Source organism: Patiria miniata, unplaced genomic scaffold (genome assembly GCF_015706575.1).
Source record: "Patiria miniata isolate m_02_andy unplaced genomic scaffold, ASM1570657v1 HiC_scaffold_5, whole genome shotgun sequence".
NCBI classification, from domain to species: Eukaryota; Metazoa; Echinodermata; class Asteroidea; order Valvatida; family Asterinidae; genus Patiria; species Patiria miniata.
This window is the reverse complement of record NW_024037072.1, coordinates 13,508,382-13,526,173: the sequence shown is the minus strand read 5'-3', so window position 1 is coordinate 13,526,173 and position 17,792 is coordinate 13,508,382. Positions and strand designations below refer to the sequence as shown.

Sequence of the window (17,792 nt, the reverse complement as noted above, 5' to 3'; positions counted from 1 at the left end):
TATATTGCTCGGCCACGTCATCCCTGCCGTGTTGGACGTAAACATGATTCATGATCCCAAAATAGCAACAAGCGGAGGCGAAGTACAAAGATTGTGTGTGTTGGCAAGTTAAGTTATCGGTGAAGATTTTCGCTTATGTTTCAAGGTGTGTGTCACATTTCAGAAGTAATCCTGGCATAATCACAAGCAGGGTAAGATGCTGATGTAAATGTATTTCAAATTTGGACATGCAAACATGGTGAATTTCTTAACGAATTAGGCTACTTTTTCCACAGTTTTCATTTTAACAAAACATGTTCTAAATCCGCCATCCACGCATTGCATCATCTTGTTAAGAAATCCATGAATGTAAATAACCGAAGAGAAAAAAATACCAGCAGAAAAAGGCCTTTTAAAATCGTGTTTTCTGTGTTACTTGAATTTATCTTTGTGAAGTTGAAGCCTCCTCAGACATGTCAGAAATGTGACAAGTTGTATTCACATAATTATTTGAATGCTTCTTTCTCAAAAACAGCATCAGTCATTCTACATCTAGTTTTCTTGAAGTTGAAATTGAAGTTGAAGCAACACGCCTTACGACGGTCACACACTGCAACGCAAGATGTCGGTGGAGATTGAGAATCTTACAGGGAGAACCCTGTCGGCATCAGAAGATCTTGATCTTCTCTTCAATGAGAATGATGGCATCCTCTCATCAGGTGTCACATTCCACAATACAGACGAACCTTTGGTAAGAATCGATTGATACCTAATTCTATTTGGTCAGATGGAAATCTATTGATTTATTAACTTATTACTGAATTATTAAATGATTGGTTAATATTAAGTTATTTCAAAGCTGTAATGTTGTCGTTATTCTGCTTTATACTTTACTTGCCATTAGTACTGTGGTGTCAACTGATCAAGTGATCTAAACAAAAAGGAAATTTGTTTCAAAACTTTATACCCAAAATAACGGGTAAGTTATACTTTTTAGGAATTGTATATCCATTGTTTTGAGCGACATTGTTTCCAATTGTGTGTTGACCTTTCCCTATTTAGATTTACTCTGAGTTAAAAAAACAGAAAATGTTGAGTTTAAAGCACCCAAGTTGACAATGAATTGTTTCACTTAAGAGTCAAGTTGCTGTTGAAATGACATTATTTTTATTAAAAAAATAAAAACAACTATTTTTTTCCAGTACTTTTCTAAAAGTAATTTCACTTTTAATTTGTATCCTTGCAGCTCTACGACAAAAATTTCCCAGCCGTGACCGATGACATCTTCTCCAATCTTCTCAACGAGGATTTTGACCTGACGTCCATCTCCCAGACCTCCTACGACAATCCTGTCGCCTCCCCAGAACAAAGCGACAGTGGTATCTCTGACGGCATCAACTCCCCACAGTATCAGAGCGATAGCCAATCGGGCGACAGCCCATCGCGAATCGACGAATTGGAAGAGGTGATAATGGACTGTGCGGATATGTCCAGTTATCTGATTGGCTCAGATGAGATGCTCATGGAACAGACGACCATTGATAAGTCGGATTTAATCGAGTCAGGTATGTGTGAAGTTAAAATAAAAAACGTTTCTTCATAGTTAACTCCTTTTTCTGTTATTTTCTCTAAGTATCAGTTTAATATTCAAATTCAGCCACCAATAAGCAATTTATGACATTCCAAATTCATTATTTTTAATCATTGTCATATAAACTTAAAATATCCATCAAAAAGATTTTAATAAAAAGAACAAAAAATATGTAAAAAGAAGTTCATATTAACTGGTTTGTTCATTAGAGAATGTTACTCAGAAGACAATTTTCCAAAAAAAAAGGTTTTTGTAGCACGACATTTACAAATATTATGGTTTTTTGTAGGGATAGTAAAAAAATAGAAGCCTTTCAGGAGTGAATTAATCATATTATAATGGCAAAGTATGGTTTGCGCAAACATCTTCGCCTTTTTGTGTTCAGAATAAACACTAGACAGTACAGATGTGCATTTTATTGATTGTCCCAGTCGTAACATAATACCACTAAATGTAGTACATGTACCATGGCAAAATTATGCAAATTATATGGAAAAACCAGGCAGGCAATAAACATATCCACCAGATGGCTGTATCTAGTCACATGACGTGTTGAAGGAATATACAATTCAATGAAAAAAATGAACTCCTAAAATTGTCTTTTCTCATGTTGAAACGTTTGCTTATTAACATGTCATTAATTGCTCATTTAATTAGAAATTGAAATTTGTACGTGTACAATTTAAATTAAAAAGTAGTAATTGTATAAAAAAAAAATAAGGATTACAAATATTTGTCATGCTTTATCAATAAATATATTATTAAACTTTTAAAAATTTTTAAGCAGAAATAAACAATTATTTCATTTTCTTTGTTTTCTCAGTTAACAAAAATTTGCATGTACTCTTCCTCCTGTGCCGCCAAATATTTTAATTTGTGGAAATGACTCATTCAAATGTGACAGTGACCATTATAACGAGACTTGTTTGTTTGTTTCTCGTTATTTAACAGCTGGATTTGATTGGGATCTTGAGCTGACATCAGACGAGTCTAAGAGCTCTACTCTACCCATGACAGTACAAGATGTCAAAACGATGAGCGCCACAACAACGACCAGAATCATCTCAACGACAGACTCGGTATGTCAGTGGTCAATAGTCGATAATCAATATTTGATAATTAATACTCGTTATTTAAAGGTTATGTTCAACATTTGCAAACATTAAAAAACAAAACTACCAAATTGTTATGAAAGACCTCGCTTGACCATAAGTGAATAAAAGTCTCAAGCATCCTGTGAAATCATGGCACCTGGTACGCTGTCATTCCCAAGAAAAGTGGAATTTTTGTATCCGTTTGTTACAATGGTCTGCCATTCTAAAAAAATTGACTATTGTCTAATACTGCCCCCAATTCACCAAATGTAGTTAGTGCACATTTTGTTTGCAATTGGTTACACATCCGTGATTGGGTGCAAGCCCGCTAGTCTGGTTCACTGACCTGACAATGCCCTGACGTCTATAAATTGCTCCATTTCGTCTGAAGGAGGGTCAGAGAATCAGACTACAAGAACAGCATAATATTTTTGTTTGTGGTTTTTCTAGCGTCTATGAACACAAAACTATAGCAGTGTAACAATATTTTCAATACAAATTACTAACCCCCAAATCTGTCCATTTCTGACGGCAAAAGCAAATGTTGTATAATACCTTTAAAGACTCCTTTTAGCAGCTGTAGCGAAAAAATTTGCTATAATTAGCTAAATTCCTTTCTGAAATACAGTAAATGTAAATCCACCATTTTGTGTGTTGAATATAAAAAATAAGCTAATTTAAGTCAACGCATTTAAAGGATTTCTTCTGCATTAAATACCACATCATTTTTATTCAGCAATCATCTTTTCATAAAATCAATTGTTTCCCTCCCCCGTTTTCTCGTTGAAAACTCACTCCTCCATACATGTAAAGTGCAATTTTTTAACAGCTTTGTCACTGCATTTTATCAATTTGAAATTGAATTGTGTGGATTAGACAGGAGTCTTATCCTTTTCTGTTCTCTGTTTTCTTGTGTCTTCAGAGTTATCCCAAACTAAGGCTAACGGATGAGGAGAAGAGGCTACTGGGAGAAATGAACATCACTCTACCCACCGATATGCCTCTGACTAAGGTAACAAACTGACGTCAACATTCAAAGAGTTTATTTTCAAAACGCGATAAATGCCGTGTTGTTATCTTTTAGAATCACGCCCTCTCCTGGCTACCAAAAGTCAGTTTCAATGGTTGTTATGTAGTTTTAACACAATTTAAGACAATTTAATAATGATATTCCGGAGTCTTATATAGCGCACGTATCTACCAACAATTAGGTACTCAAGGCGCTGATAAATATGAATTCATTTTAAAGACAGGTAAATAAAGTATTTGAAATATGAGACCCATTTTATGTAGTAACTTATAAGGTTAACAAAGTGCTGCGGCGCATTAAGCAGCCACTGTCAGAAACACCGGGGCAAACCCTTTCTCTTAGCGATAAGTGTTACTGGGTTCTTTTACATGCATTACACAATGCACGAGACCTACGGCTTTACATCCCATCCGAAGGACGAAGCAATAATGGTTAAGTGTCTTGCTTAAGGACACAAGTGTAAGAGTACAATAAAGCGAAAAGTGAAGTTTAGAAACAGCTGTTTTTTACTTTTTAAAGTTTTAAAGTGCAAATTGTTCACTTTTTTCCAAATGGATATATCGCGTTTGGAAGAAAACACTTCGTTTGTTTCTTGCACAAAATGAGTTTGATCCCCAACTCATGTCCGCTGTTTGAGAATAGTACAAAACTAGGAAGACCAGGGCAAGTCTAGCGTTATGAAAGGAACTGTAATGTCCATAACGGAGCTAATTAAACCATGATTTCTAATCAATGATTCAGAGAAATAATCCAAAACTCCTAGTCTGTAATCTCCTTGATCATTACTAGATGACAGGTGTACAATTTCTATAAGATTGGAAAAATACATTTTTAGGACTATTCATTGAGCTAAGTGTTTGTGTTTATTCACTTAAGCTCTGTCGCAGACATTACATAATGCTGAAATTATGAAAAAGACTCATTTTTGTTGAATAATAGTTTTGGGCATTCTTGCATTTAACTTTGATTTTGAACAGAATTTACCAAGAAATTTTACTCTGAATTTGTTCTCAAAACTGATGAATCAAATGGATTATTTCTATGGCAACTTAGGAAGAGGAGAGATCTCTCAAGACAGTCCGACGCAAGATTCGCAATAAGATCTCAGCCATGGATAGTCGGAAACGCAAGAAGGTCTATGTGGACGGGCTGGAGCAACGCGTCCAGCTCTGCACTAAACAGAACCATGAGATGCAGAAGAAGATGGCCAAAATAGAGAACGAGAACAAGTATGTACCCTTGATAAAAGCTGGAACCAAGAACCATGGTTCGGGGCTAAATCTTGAACCAAGAACCACAGTTCATTGCTAAATCTGGAACCAAGAACCATGGTTCATTGCTAAACCTGGTCTTAAGAAGCTTGGCCTGTGACTGAACCTGGACCAAGAACCATGGTTAATGACTGAAGACAGAACCAAGAACCATGGTCCATGTCTCCATGGCTTAACCTGGAACTAAAAAACCCTAGCCCTTGACAAAAGTTGGCACCAAGAACTGTGGTCTGTGACTTAAAATTGAATTAAGAACCATGGTTCGTGGCTTAACCTGGAACCAAGAACCATGGTTCATGGCTAAACCTGGAACCAAGAACTATGATTCATGAGTAGAACTCAAAAAAGAAACATGGTCCATGGTTTAACCTAGAACTAAGAACCATGGTTCATGAGTAAGAATAGAATCAAGAACCATTCTTGGCTAAACCTGAAACCAAGAACCATAATTGTTTGCTAAAAATGTAACCAAGAACAATGGTCTATGGCTTAAATTAGAACAAATAACCATTTCCATGGCTAAACCTGGAACCAAGATCCGTGGTCTGTGGCTAAACAAATAGAATAAAAAACCTTGGTCCGTGGCTAAAAATGTAACCAAAATGACCCTAGACCAATGAACACACCCATTTCTTGTCTTGGTTTTTGAATCTCGAACCAAGAACCTCAGCAGATTTCAGTATTTTAGTGTCTCTTCCCGTGTCATTTCCAGGTCTCTGATGGAGCAGTTGAGGAAACTACAATCCCTAGTCAGCAAGACGACGACCAAAGCAGCGCATGCCAGCACCTGCGTTATGGTGAGAACCAAATTACTGATCAAATCACCGATAACTCTACAGTTCACTGAATACTGAATAACGACATCACCTGGCAACTTTCTGTCAGAGTCAAACGTTATTTTATTTGGTGCTCCTTTGAAGGGAATATACAACATTTGCAAACATTCAGAAACAAAACTACCAAATTACTATGAAATATCTTACTGGACTGTTAGTGAATGACAGTCTAAAGCATCCTGTAAACTCATTGCACCTGGTGTGCAGGGTCATTTTCAAGAAATGTTGGCCGACCAGCTTTGGAAAAAACTGGCTTTTTTCTCAAATACTGCCCCCAATTAATACCATATTTAGTTAGTCAGCATTTTGTTTGCAATTGATTACACAACTATGAATGGATACAAGCCAGGTAGACTGGTTCCCTGACCTTACAATTCCCTGACGTCTATAAATTGCTCCGTTTCATCTTAAATGGGGTCAGGGAACCAGACTACAGGAACATGATTGTTTTTCTTGGATTTTCCAGCATCCCCGAACACAAAACTTCAAACAAGCCAGTGAAACAATATTTGCTATAAAATACTAACCCCCCAAATCCATCCATTTCTGAAAATCACAGCAAAAGCAAATGTTGTATTTTCCCTTGAACTCAAAGTGTGTTTACAAGTTAGACATAATGCATGAGCAACGCTTTTTAAGAATGCTCGCCACATGAACGTAAGCATGTTATGAGCTTTTTTCCATTATAAAAAATAGATTATTCATAAAAAGCAGTGGATTGAATTGAGTGTCCTACTTCAAGTTTTTGAAATCTAACGATAACTTTTTCTTTTGCTGTAAACAGGTGCTGCTGTTATCGTTTGCTCTGTTGATCGCTCCAAGCTTCAACCCATTCAACGGATCCAAAGACGCCCAGATGCCTGCAGGATACCAGCCAACTGGTGGTAAGTTGTAGTGCTTGATATGCCGGTAACCGGCTTTGCCTGGTTCAAAGGCCGCCTCCATATTACTTGGCTACGACTTGCAATGTACAAATGCGCCTATGGAATGGCTGCAGCCACTTGCCATAGACATGTGTGTTACCGCTAGCCATAGCCAAGTAATTTGGATGCAGCCACTTTCTATAGACATGTGTGTTACCGCGAGCCGCAGCCAAGTAATTTGGACGCAGCCAAAGAAACCGTTCACTGGGTATGTTTAAAGGGAATATACATCATTTGCTTTTGCTGTGATTTTCAGAAATGGATGGAATTGGGGGGTTGGAAATATATAGCAAATATAGTTACACTGACTTTTTTGAGGTTTTGGGTTCAAAAGTGCTATAAAAACCAAGAAAAACAATCATTTTCCTGTAGTCTGGTTCCCTGACTCCATTTAAGAAGAAACAGAGCAGTTTACATACATTGGGGAATTGTAAGGTCAGGGAACCAGTCTAGCTGGCTTGTACCCGTTCATAGGTGTGTAATTGATTGTAAACAAGTGTGATGGTCAATTGGGGCCAGTATTTGAAAAAAAGCCAGTTTTTTCCAACGCTGATCGGCCGATCAGCGTTGGAAATTGATACAAAAATACCACTTTTCTTGAAAATGACAGTATACCAGGTGCCATGATTTTACAGGATGCTTTACACTGTCATTCACTAACAGTCCAACAAGGTATTTCAAAATGATTTGGTAGTTTTATTTTTTGATGTTTGCAAATGTTGTATTTTCCCTTTAATTGAAAAAAGCTATATTGGTCATTTTTTAAGATCAAATGTGTGACATTTTTCCCGTTCCTGTTACCTTGGTACTTTGTAATTAACCACTCAAGTATCATTGGGAATGACTTCAAACAAGTTTTATTAACCAAAAAAGGGATATCAAATAGTTTCATTTAAGAGGAGCAGAAAGTTGCACAAAATACGTTCCTAAGAAAAATTCATTTTATGGACTTTTAAAGAATAGTGACTGGCTATCATCTGTAACAATGGCTTCTTTTAGTCGAAGCCACAGCTTGAGTTATTCTTTGCCTTTTAAAAAAGCCCAATGTAATGCAGGGTAAGAGTTAAAGGGAAAATACAACATTTGCAAACATCAAAAAATAAAACTACCAAATCATTTTGAAATACCTTGCTGGACTGTTAGTGAATGACAGTGTAAAGCATCCTGTAATATAATGGCACCTGGTATACTGTCATTTTCAAGAAAAGTCGTATTTTTGTATCAATTTCCAACGCTGGTCGGCCGACCAGCGTTGGAAAAAAACTGCCTTTTTTCAAATACTGGCCCCAATTGACCATCGCACTTGTTTGCAATCGATTACACACCTATGAACGGGTACAAGCCAGCTAGACTGGTTCCCTGACCTTACAATTCCCCAATGTATGTAAACTGCTCTGTTTCTTCTTATATGGAGTCAGGGAACCAGACTACAGGAAAATGATTGTTTTTCTTGGTTTTTATAGCATTTTCGAACCCCAAACCTAAAAAAAGTCAGTGTAACTATATTCGCTATATATTTCCAACCCCCCATTTCCATCCTTTTCTGAAAATTACAGCAAAAGCAAATGATGTATATTCCCTTTAATTAAATCATTTTTTCTTTTTTAGTGAAATCAAGAACGTTGAAGCACACCGACATGCCAACTGAAGGACCTTACAGCGTGAGCACAGAGCCTAGTATCATGGAGGAGAAACAACTGGATGAAGACCAACCAATCGCATTGGGCCGCTTTGCCAAGCCGTCCTATCAGATGCCAGAAGAGGTCCAGCCAGCCAATCAGGAAGCAGGAAAAGATTTGAATGTCGAGGCAGATGCTGAGTCAGCCAATGAGGCAGTACCCTCCAAAATTTCTCAGGATGTTGCCCCAGCTGACAAGCCAGCTGTCGTTCCAGAGGTGAAAGGCAGCACCGTCAACCAGTCAAGCACGGATACCAGCCACAACCCAAAATTTCAACAACAACGAGCGAAAAAAACTGTCACGCATGGAGACGAAATGTAAATATTTGACACTCAATTTTCTTGAACCAATTTTTTTTATGAACCGTTGAAGTTGCAATCTTTCTGAGTTGATTTATTTTCATTGATGTCATTAGAGGCAGGTACAGTATTTGAGACAAATTTTATTTCTGAAACTGATCATAATTTCATCAAAATTTTACTCACCAATATTCATATTGAAAACGAAAATATTCATATTGGTATGAGCAAAGCAGTAGTGAATGTACAATTTTGGCCTCAGTGTGTCTCTGTACACATACAGTAAGAGAACACGACCGTTGGAACATGTTGAACATTAGGATATGCAAATGCTTGTTACTTGGAATATATGAAGAGTTTATTTCCAATACGCGATACATCCATTTAAAAAAAAAGTGAAAAAGTTGCATGGTGATGAAAAAAAAATGCTCGGTCTCTGGTCAGCGCGCGCGTCGATTTTAATCATGCGCGTCAACCTTTTTTTCTTCTTCAAATTAACACGGAAGCTACAACAGCACCCTCTATTGCCGCACCTCCTCAAATTTTTGTACCAAGGAGCACCAAGGAATGGGGAAATTGCACCAAGGCAAATAATATAGGGCACCAAGGCAAATTATGGAGGACACCAATGTATAATGAGGACACAAAAAAGCTAAATAGTACCCACCTTGTCTGTACAATTCAAGCTTGAATTAAAAAAAAGCCACCAAAAAAACCCCAAAAACCGCGTCGCCGCATCAATTCCGGAACTTCGGTCTGACCAGAGAACGACTATTTTTTTTTGGCCTTATAGAACATATGTATAACAGCTGTTTGTAAACTACAGTTTTTGCTTTGTTGTGTACATAAATTGTGTTTAACTAAATAGCCATCTAAACTGACTTTGTTTAACCAGGAGAGGGTGAGATTCTTAAGGCAACAAAATGGCGTTAATCGCGTTTGAAAATAAAATCTTCATATTGAACATGAAATGATATGCATACTGAAGCTACTTAAATCTAATGTAATCGTGGATTGATGTACGTGGGAACGAAAATGATTTTACCGGAAATCTTTGCCAAATAATTATGCTTAATGTCACAGCATCCCAGAAACATTATAAAGATCCCAGAAACATTATAAAGATGACACTGTTGTCTAAAAGACTGATGTAAATAATTTCTTGACAGTTCTATTTCCAAAAGCGTAAATGTTAAGTCTTTGAAGCAGCTAGTGTTAATTTTCAAACAGTTGTGAATATTTTTGTTACGTATTTGTAGAGTGTTGAACATTTTTGTAAAATAAATGTGTACAAAGCTTAGCATAGGCAGGTAGAGGTAAGAAGAACGTTTATAATAATTAATCTTCAAGAAGTTTATGTTTAATCATGGATTATTGGGAAAGTGGTTTTAGGTTTGTACATATCTTGATATTAAAATAAAAGAAAGAGTATATCATTACTGCTGAACAAATTTATGGAATTATGTCGGTTTGTGAAAAAAAAGTTTTTATGTTGAAATAAGGTGTTTTGTTTTGGGGTATTAGGTATTCCTTGGAAGATTGTAAGGTAAATGGCAAAGGGAAATATTAAAGGGAGGGGTCAAAATTGCTGGGGGGACTCGGTGGGCCGCATTTTTCTGGAGGGGGCACTCGGTTGGCTTAAAACAATAGAAAGCTCAATTTTGTCTTCCCCAATTTCTTAAAAGGAGTCATGGGGGCCTTCCCCATGCCCCCCCCCCCCTAGTTACGCCACTGGAAGGGGTAAGCTGGACAGTGGGCATACAAACTGAGGCCTTTTCTACGTTTTTCATAGTAAAAATAATTTCCCAGTGACAACTTTAAAACATGTTTATTTCAATCTAAGATTGGATTTTTATTTTAAGGAAAACGGCACATATGTTGAAAACAAGAGATCGATCGTTCAAACGCAATAACACCCCCGGCTAAAACAGATATCCTTCTTGGTTTTCAACAGCGCCACCATGACCATTTTGCTAATATTATTCCCTAGCGTTGCTTTAAAATAAAAATGGTTGGTAAACAGCAAGATAGTTTATTATTTCCCTTCAGTGTTTTGCTTCGTTTTACGCAGATGAGCCTTAGCCAAACCACAGAAGATTATGATTCGTGACAAAATATAGAGAATAAAGGTTACAAAATATCACTAAAGAAAGAAAGAAATAAACAATGTAGGCCTATTTTAATCGAGGAAGTTATTAAATGTTTGTATTATCTTTATGAGCCAAATCCGGAGCAGACTTTATTGACATGCGATTCGCTCTGGTTTCCCCTCGAAAATTCGGCCTTTCAGCCGTTTGAGGAAGTAATTATCGGAGGAAAAGTCGCGAGGTTTGTTGGTAACGTCGAAATTGAGTTAATTTGTTTTATAACGCCATCATCAAAACTGGGACTTTTTGTGTGGTAATATCTTTCCCGTGTATCTCATATAAACAAGCTTAGAATCAGTAGCGCACACAGGATTTGGCTTGGGGGGGCTCAAAAGTTAGATTTTTTTTCAAAAAATGTTCAATTGTTTTCTAACTGCACTTTTCAGTTGTGCATATTCAGGGTTTATAATTCACGGCTCCCCAAAAAAACCACACTATTTTCATTTCTTGCTTAAACTTCCTTGTAAGGTTCATTAATTTTAGATTCCCCCTATCGAAGTTTTTTTTCGACCGGAATATTTAGGCGTGTTAGCTGGAGCGTGAGTTATTGTGATTTTCTTTTGATTCGATCAAAATGACATCATTCAAACTAGACAAACCACATCGTGCATTTCGCTACAAATTATACGGGTTTGTTTGTTTCTTTGGAATTAAATAGTCCTCTGGTGTGAAAATGACGTCGTGTTGCGGCCTGGCCGTTCATCAAATTTGGTTATCCCAAGATCCAGTATATTATCATTACATCATCCCAAGTTCCTTCCGACTCGCCACGATTTTTTTCTGCAACATTAGGCAATAAACACAATGCACATGCGTCAGTTGATAAGGAAATGGTTCTCGGACTTAAATTTCCTTTCTATAAACAAAAGAATCACCGTGAGCCATGAATCTTGGGTGAAATTATTGCGATTATTGCGAAATTATTACAATTTTTTCCAAGATCGTGGGGATGTAGGCCAAGGCTTTGGAAAGTTTCGCTGAGCCTTGCAATTGTTTTTGCGTATTGAGAACACACGAAAGTATGGATTGTGCATGCGCAAAATGTTAATTAAAACACTGTGTGAGCCCCATTCACATAAAAACAGGGTCTGTGCTGTTTGATACATAATGGATGATAATGCTGCTATCTTTGGAAATTAAACTGAAATTTAACATATAACGTGCAATATTTTTTTTTATTCAATAAGAGTGCTGTAACGAACGACGCCATTTCTGCGTATAAACATGGAAGAAAATTCAAAGTAACTTCAATCCACAAAAATAAATATTGTAATACTGTAATTTGTGAAACGTATGTGTATAATCTTGGATACACGTAATTATGGTTGCAGACTGCAGACCAGTAAACTCAGCCTGCGCAGACGTTGATGGTTTTCGGGACAAAATATAGAATAAAGGTTACAAAATATCATGATTGAAAGAGCTATATACATATACAATCGAAATAGAAACTAATAAAAACTGGACAGCATGGAGGAAGTTAAATGTTTGTGTTTTCTTTATGAGCCGAATCGGTAGCAGACTTTATTGACATGCAATTAGCTCTTTCCCCCTCGAAATTAAGGCCTTTCGGCCGTTTGAGGAAGTAATTATCGGGGAAATGTCGCGAGTTTGTTGATGATGTCGAAACTGAGTTTGTTTACTAACGCCATAAAAACTGGGACTTTTGTGTGGTGATATATCTGTCCCGTGTATCTCATACAAACAAGCTCAAAAAAATGATTCATCTTAAAATATAAGTAAAAAAGAGTTTCCTAGCAATAAAATATAATGAACAATGTCTGCCATCGTGTTATAAATCTGAATTCTTATATAAGATTAAAGTTTTTAACCGATTACATTTAAGACAATAAAAATACCGAGTAATGTTCTTGGATAAGCACCGTAACTATACAATTTGGTATTATTCTCGGGCATGGGCGTCGCCAGGATGGGGCAAAGGGGGGGGGGGGGCGCCCCCCGGAAAAGCAGACAAAAACAAAAACGACCTCCCCCCAAAAAGAGGTTCGAAGTCATATTGCTGTTAATTTAATGCACATTAACAACATGGGCATCCGTAGGGGTGTCAATGGGGGTGGGGTGGGCAAATGTCCCCCGCCCATCCTTGAAAAAAAGATAAATTGAGAATAATGCTAGAGAAAGAACAAGGATGTTAGGAAATAATGTGCTTTGCCCCCCTCTAGTAAAAATCCTGGCGACGCCCATGTTCTCAGGTTTGAACTGATTAGTATATCGAAGAAACAAACTTTTCAAATAGATCTCATCTTTTGCAGACAGATCAGGCATCCAGAAGGTTCGGGGATCATGTGGTACCGGCACCGCAACATGTGACGGAACACCTCCTTGAAGTGTGGGTGTTTGGCCCCGTAGATGATCGGGTTGATAGCGCTGTTGAAGATGATGATCATCCCGGTCCATGGAATGACTGGATCGCTGGGTGGTATCATGAGGGCGATGGCGAAGGGAGCCAGGCAAGCAACGAAGGCACAGACCACGTAGAACAGGTTCTTCGTGATTTCCACCTGTCGCTTACTGAAGCTGGCCGATCGATTCCTTTGGAGCTGTGTGCTACTCGGGGCGCTGATGCTTGACATCTCACTCATCTCAAAATCTCCACCTTTATTCCTCATCTTCGTCAAATGGCCTTTGATGTGGCGGTAAATCTTGATGTAGCACACCACCAGGACGATCAGAGGAATTGGGAATACAAGGGCTGAGCCCAGGAGGCTTAAGAGATCGCTAGTTTCCAAGGAGTTGTCTTGGTTACAGGTCTTGTATTTCTCCGAATATCCAAACAAACCGACGCCGACGAAGGGTAAACTGCAAACCAGAGCTGGGTAAACCCATGTAAAAACCATCATAGCTGCAATCTTCTTAGGTGTGTAGATGGAGCGGTAGGTAGACCTCGTCTTGGTGATGAGGACATACCGATTGATGGCAATGGCTGCCAAGTTCATGATACTTGCTCCAAGACTAAGAAAGTAGAGACCGCCCATGAAGGAACATAATGGAAGAGGCAATTCAGAAGGCCATCCGCCCAAGCTAAACAGAGCCACTGCTGTGAACGGAATAGTACAGCAAGTCAGTAAGTCAGCCACGGCCAAGTTGACGACAAAGGCATTGGTGCGACTTTGGAGTTTCCTTGACAGAATGACAGCCAGGATGACCATGAAGTTCCCAGCGAAGCCAACGACTGCCACGAGGCTGTAGACGCAACCGATGATGATCCGCTGTACGGGGTCTTCAAAGCGAAAGTTACGACCGTCACCGTCACCTTGTGTCGTGATCTCTATCAATGACGCAGTTGTCACATTTGAAGTGATACTTATTCCTGCGTCAAATGTCGCAAAATCTGATGACAACGAATCCGTAGACATGGTGTTCATGATTGGCACACTTGCTGTTATATTTGTAACGGCGATTTGACGGTCGTCTTTCTAGACAGACTCTCTAGTATTATGAAGAAAGGTTCAGTTGATGATTGCTTTTCCGGCAAAAACTGGTTTGAGGGGATCCATGTCTCTGCATTCAAAGGAACGTATATTCTGGCTACCACCAGTCTAGTCGGTGTTTCTCGTTATTTCCGCTTGCCAGTAAACAGTACGATAATGTTGCATACTCTATGTATACAGCGGTGAGTTGATTTTGCCTGCAGAGGAATGTCACGAAAAAACTTGACCCTTCGGCCCCCCAAAAAGTCTCCGGTTTCTGGTATGCGCGCGCGTCGCCGCAGCCATGCGCGTCGGCAAAATGAAAAAGGTTTTTTTTCAATACAAGATGATGTCTCAAAACCGCCAAACTCACTGGTTTGACTGGAATTCTGCTGCTGCACAATTTTAACGTGTTTTTAGATTGGGTTATGGTCGAGATCTAAGCTTTATGTGGCCTCTCTGGACTCCCATATATTTGCACTAAGTTTAGTCGGGCACCATTTGTAGTCATCAGCCGACATTTGAAGCAAAAAAATCAGGTAAAAAAAAAAAAGCCGCGTCGCCGCACCACTTTTTGGGCAAGCTCCATACCAGAAACCGGAGACTTTTTTTTTTGGCCTTTTCAAACTTCACTTTTCAATTGTGCGCATTCAGGTTGATATTTAACTGCCGGGCCTCGTTTCACGGCTCGCAAAGAATAACACTATTTTTATTCTGTGCGTGAACTTCCTTGTAAGGTTCGTTAGTTTTAGACCCACCCCCCCCCCCCAATATCGATGTAGTTTTTTTCCGACCGGAATATTTTGGCGTGTTAAATGGAGCGTGAATTATTGTGATTTTCTTTTGATTCGATCAAAATAACACCATTCAAACTAGTGCATTTCGCTAAAAATTATATGGGTTTGTTTGTCAGTTGGAATTAATATAATCCTCTGCAAATGACGTCACGATTATTTGCGCACTCTGTTGCAGCGTGGCCACTCATCCAATTTGAAAATCCCAAGATAACCGCAGATTTCCAAAGATATCAGCATTAGGTCTGTGTATCAAAATAGCAGCACAGACCCTTTTTACCTTAATACGCATGCGTGGAACATAATCACGTGAGTAAAGTTTAAGTTGTGAAATTGTGTTAAATCAAGTCCTATTCTTATCGATTAGATAAATTTAATTGTACCCTTTTTCATGATTAATGGCTCCAAAGTATTTTTTTTTATATAAAGGAAAGTCAAGTCCAAGAACCATTTCGTCAGCAACTGACACATGCGCATTATGTTTATTGCATAATCGTTGCGAGTCGGAAGGAATTAAGAGTGAAGTAATGATAAGTGAGCTGAGAGTTCACCGGCAATATTTTTGATTCAACGAACGACGCCATTTTCTGGGTATAAACACTAGGAACAAGTTCATAGTATCTTACTTCAATCTTAAAATTAAATATTGTGAAACTGTAAATTGTGAAACGTACGTGTGTAATCTTGGATACACGTAAAATGGTTGCAGACCAGTAAACTCAGCCTGCAGACGTTTATGGTTTTCGGGAAAAAATACGGAATTAAGGTTAAAAAATATCATGCTTGAAAGAGCTAAATATACAATTTATTTAAATCGAAATCGAAACTAATAAAAACTGGAAAGCATGGAGGAAGTTCAATGTTTGTGTTTTCTTTATGAGCCGAATCGTTAGCAGACTTTATTGACCTGCTATTAGTTCTTTCCCCTTCGAAATTTAGGCCATTCGGCCGTTTGAGGAAGTAATTATCGGGAAAATAGCGCAGTGTTTTTTGATGATGTCGACACTGAGTTTGTTTACTAACGCCATAAAAACTGGGACTTTTGTGTGGTGATATATCTGTTCTGTGTATCTCATACAAACTTCAAAAAATGATTCATCTTAAAATAATCAGTAAAAAAGAGTTTCCTAGAAATAAAATATAATGAACAATGTGTGCCATCGTGATTTTGCCTGCAGAGGAATGCCACAATTGAAAAAAAAGTTGACCCTTTTCAAACTGCATTTTTAATTGGGTGCATTCGTGTTGACATTTAGCTATCGCGTCTCATTTCACGGCTCTCAAAGAATAACACTATGTGTCATTCTGTACGTGAACTTCCTTGTAAGGTTTATTAATTTTAGATATTTACCCCAAATATTGATGTAGTTATTTCCGACCGGATTATTTAGGCGTGCTAGCTGGAGCGTGACTGATTGTGATTTTCTTTCTTTTCGATCTCCGCACACCACCGAGGGCGCTTGTACAGTACGCAGTCAGTGAAGTACATGTACATGTTATCCAGCCATATGGCTGCGAAGGCAAAGCGTCAGTCGTTGTCACGGAAAGCTAATCCGATTACGTACTTGTAACAGAGCATTGAAATTCATTAGCCCCCCAAAACCTGGCCTTTTGAACGTTGTGTTTCTCAGGAAATATTTCGGTATGATTGAAATGTTACATTCTAATTGAAGAAGAAATTCTAAACTTTATGTCACTTTGTCAGTGAAAAAATCGCCGTAATCGATGCCGAAACGTTAATACTGGTTACTGGCATAGCTGACCTTCAAGTCTGGAAGATCTCGTTCGAAAACTTCCCCAAATGTATGTATTTATCCAAATTTCTAGGAATGTATCCAAGTTGTTATTGCACGAGTAGTTGAATACTTATATCATCTAAGTATATACCGAATTTCAGTTTAATCTGTTGTTGCAAACGCTAATGTTACAGCTTGAACCATCTCCATGGAAAAATTTCGAAGAGGATCAAAATATTATTTTCCCGACCCAACCCATGTGCCATTGTTCAGCAAAGCGCCGTAGGCGCTACGGCTGACCGATTTCGGCCAAGCAACACAATAACGTATGGTAGATTAGCATATTCATTAGCGTCACTCGGCCTGACATGGCGTGGGTCTCGGTATCGACCAATGGAAGCCGGCAAAAAGTGTGATATTTGTTAATTAACAACTTGTGAAGGAGGCTTTTATCCAATTGTTTACTGCACACCGTAATGGATATGAACCTCATTAATATTCGTGAGGCTTGAAAAGATTGATAGATATTTGAGAGTTAACAGGCCATTATTTTTGAGCAAGTGAGGGCGCTGTAACGAATGACGCCATTCTTTGGGTACAAACACTGGGGAAAAGGTAATTAAATAGCTCTTTAGTATCTTTACTTCAATCTAAAAATTAGATATTGTAAAACTGTATGCCTTGGATACGCGTACGTTTGGCATCGTTACAGCGTCCTCCTCGTTCAGGAGTAAGGCCCATTGACAAGCGGTATCGTATTGATATTGTTGTGCTACGAATGTTAACACCCAGGATCCTGCGCTGCCCGGACAATGAATATATCTCAAAAAGCATTACCGAGAACAGGCAATGACGCTCGAGGACTGTGCCTACTCCTCCTCCCCCCTCCCCCCCCCCAGTGGCGCACCCAAGGGAGGGGGCCTCGTGGGGCTTGAGCCCCCCCCCCCAGAGGTTGTCATTTTTTTGTGCGTGTTGGTAATAG

General features: G+C 38.5%; 2 protein-coding genes across 2 annotated transcripts; one reads left to right on the top strand and one right to left on the bottom strand.

The window, feature by feature from the left end:
- The first annotated feature begins 18 nt into the window (after positions 1–18).
- Positions 19–9,157, top strand: LOC119740849 (cyclic AMP-responsive element-binding protein 3-like protein 4). Its single transcript, XM_038216299.1, has 9 exons — positions 19–191; positions 515–730; positions 1,226–1,544; positions 2,522–2,649; positions 3,587–3,676; positions 4,748–4,923; positions 5,678–5,762; positions 6,586–6,685; positions 8,333–9,157. The coding sequence occupies exons 2-9, from the start codon at positions 602–604 to the stop codon at positions 8,722–8,724; spliced, it is 1,419 nt and encodes a 472-aa protein (XP_038072227.1). The 5' UTR covers positions 19–191; positions 515–601; the 3' UTR covers positions 8,725–9,157.
- Positions 9,158–13,038: 3,881 nt separating this feature from the next.
- LOC119741906 (alpha-1B adrenergic receptor-like) lies at positions 13,039–14,363 on the bottom strand. Its single transcript, XM_038217849.1, has one exon. It carries the CDS (start codon positions 14,233–14,235, stop codon positions 13,099–13,101), a length of 1,137 nt encoding a protein of 378 aa, XP_038073777.1. The 5' UTR covers positions 14,236–14,363; the 3' UTR covers positions 13,039–13,098.
- Positions 14,364–17,792: the final 3,429 nt, after the last annotated feature.

Bases quoted from the DNA above. Each gene is read 5' to 3' on its own strand.
- LOC119741906 (XM_038217849.1), bottom strand. From the start codon at position 14,235: ATGAACACCATGTCTACGGATTCGTTGTCATCAGATTTTGCGACATTT.
- LOC119740849 (XM_038216299.1), top strand. From the start codon at position 602: ATGTCGGTGGAGATTGAGAATCTTACAGGGAGAACCCTGTCGGCATCA. The intron at 1,545-2,521 runs GTATGTGTGAAG...GTTATTTAACAG, and splicing joins GTCGGATTTAATCGAGTCAG to CTGGATTTGATTGGGATCTT. The intron at 2,650-3,586 runs GTATGTCAGTGG...TTGTGTCTTCAG, and splicing joins TCATCTCAACGACAGACTCG to AGTTATCCCAAACTAAGGCT.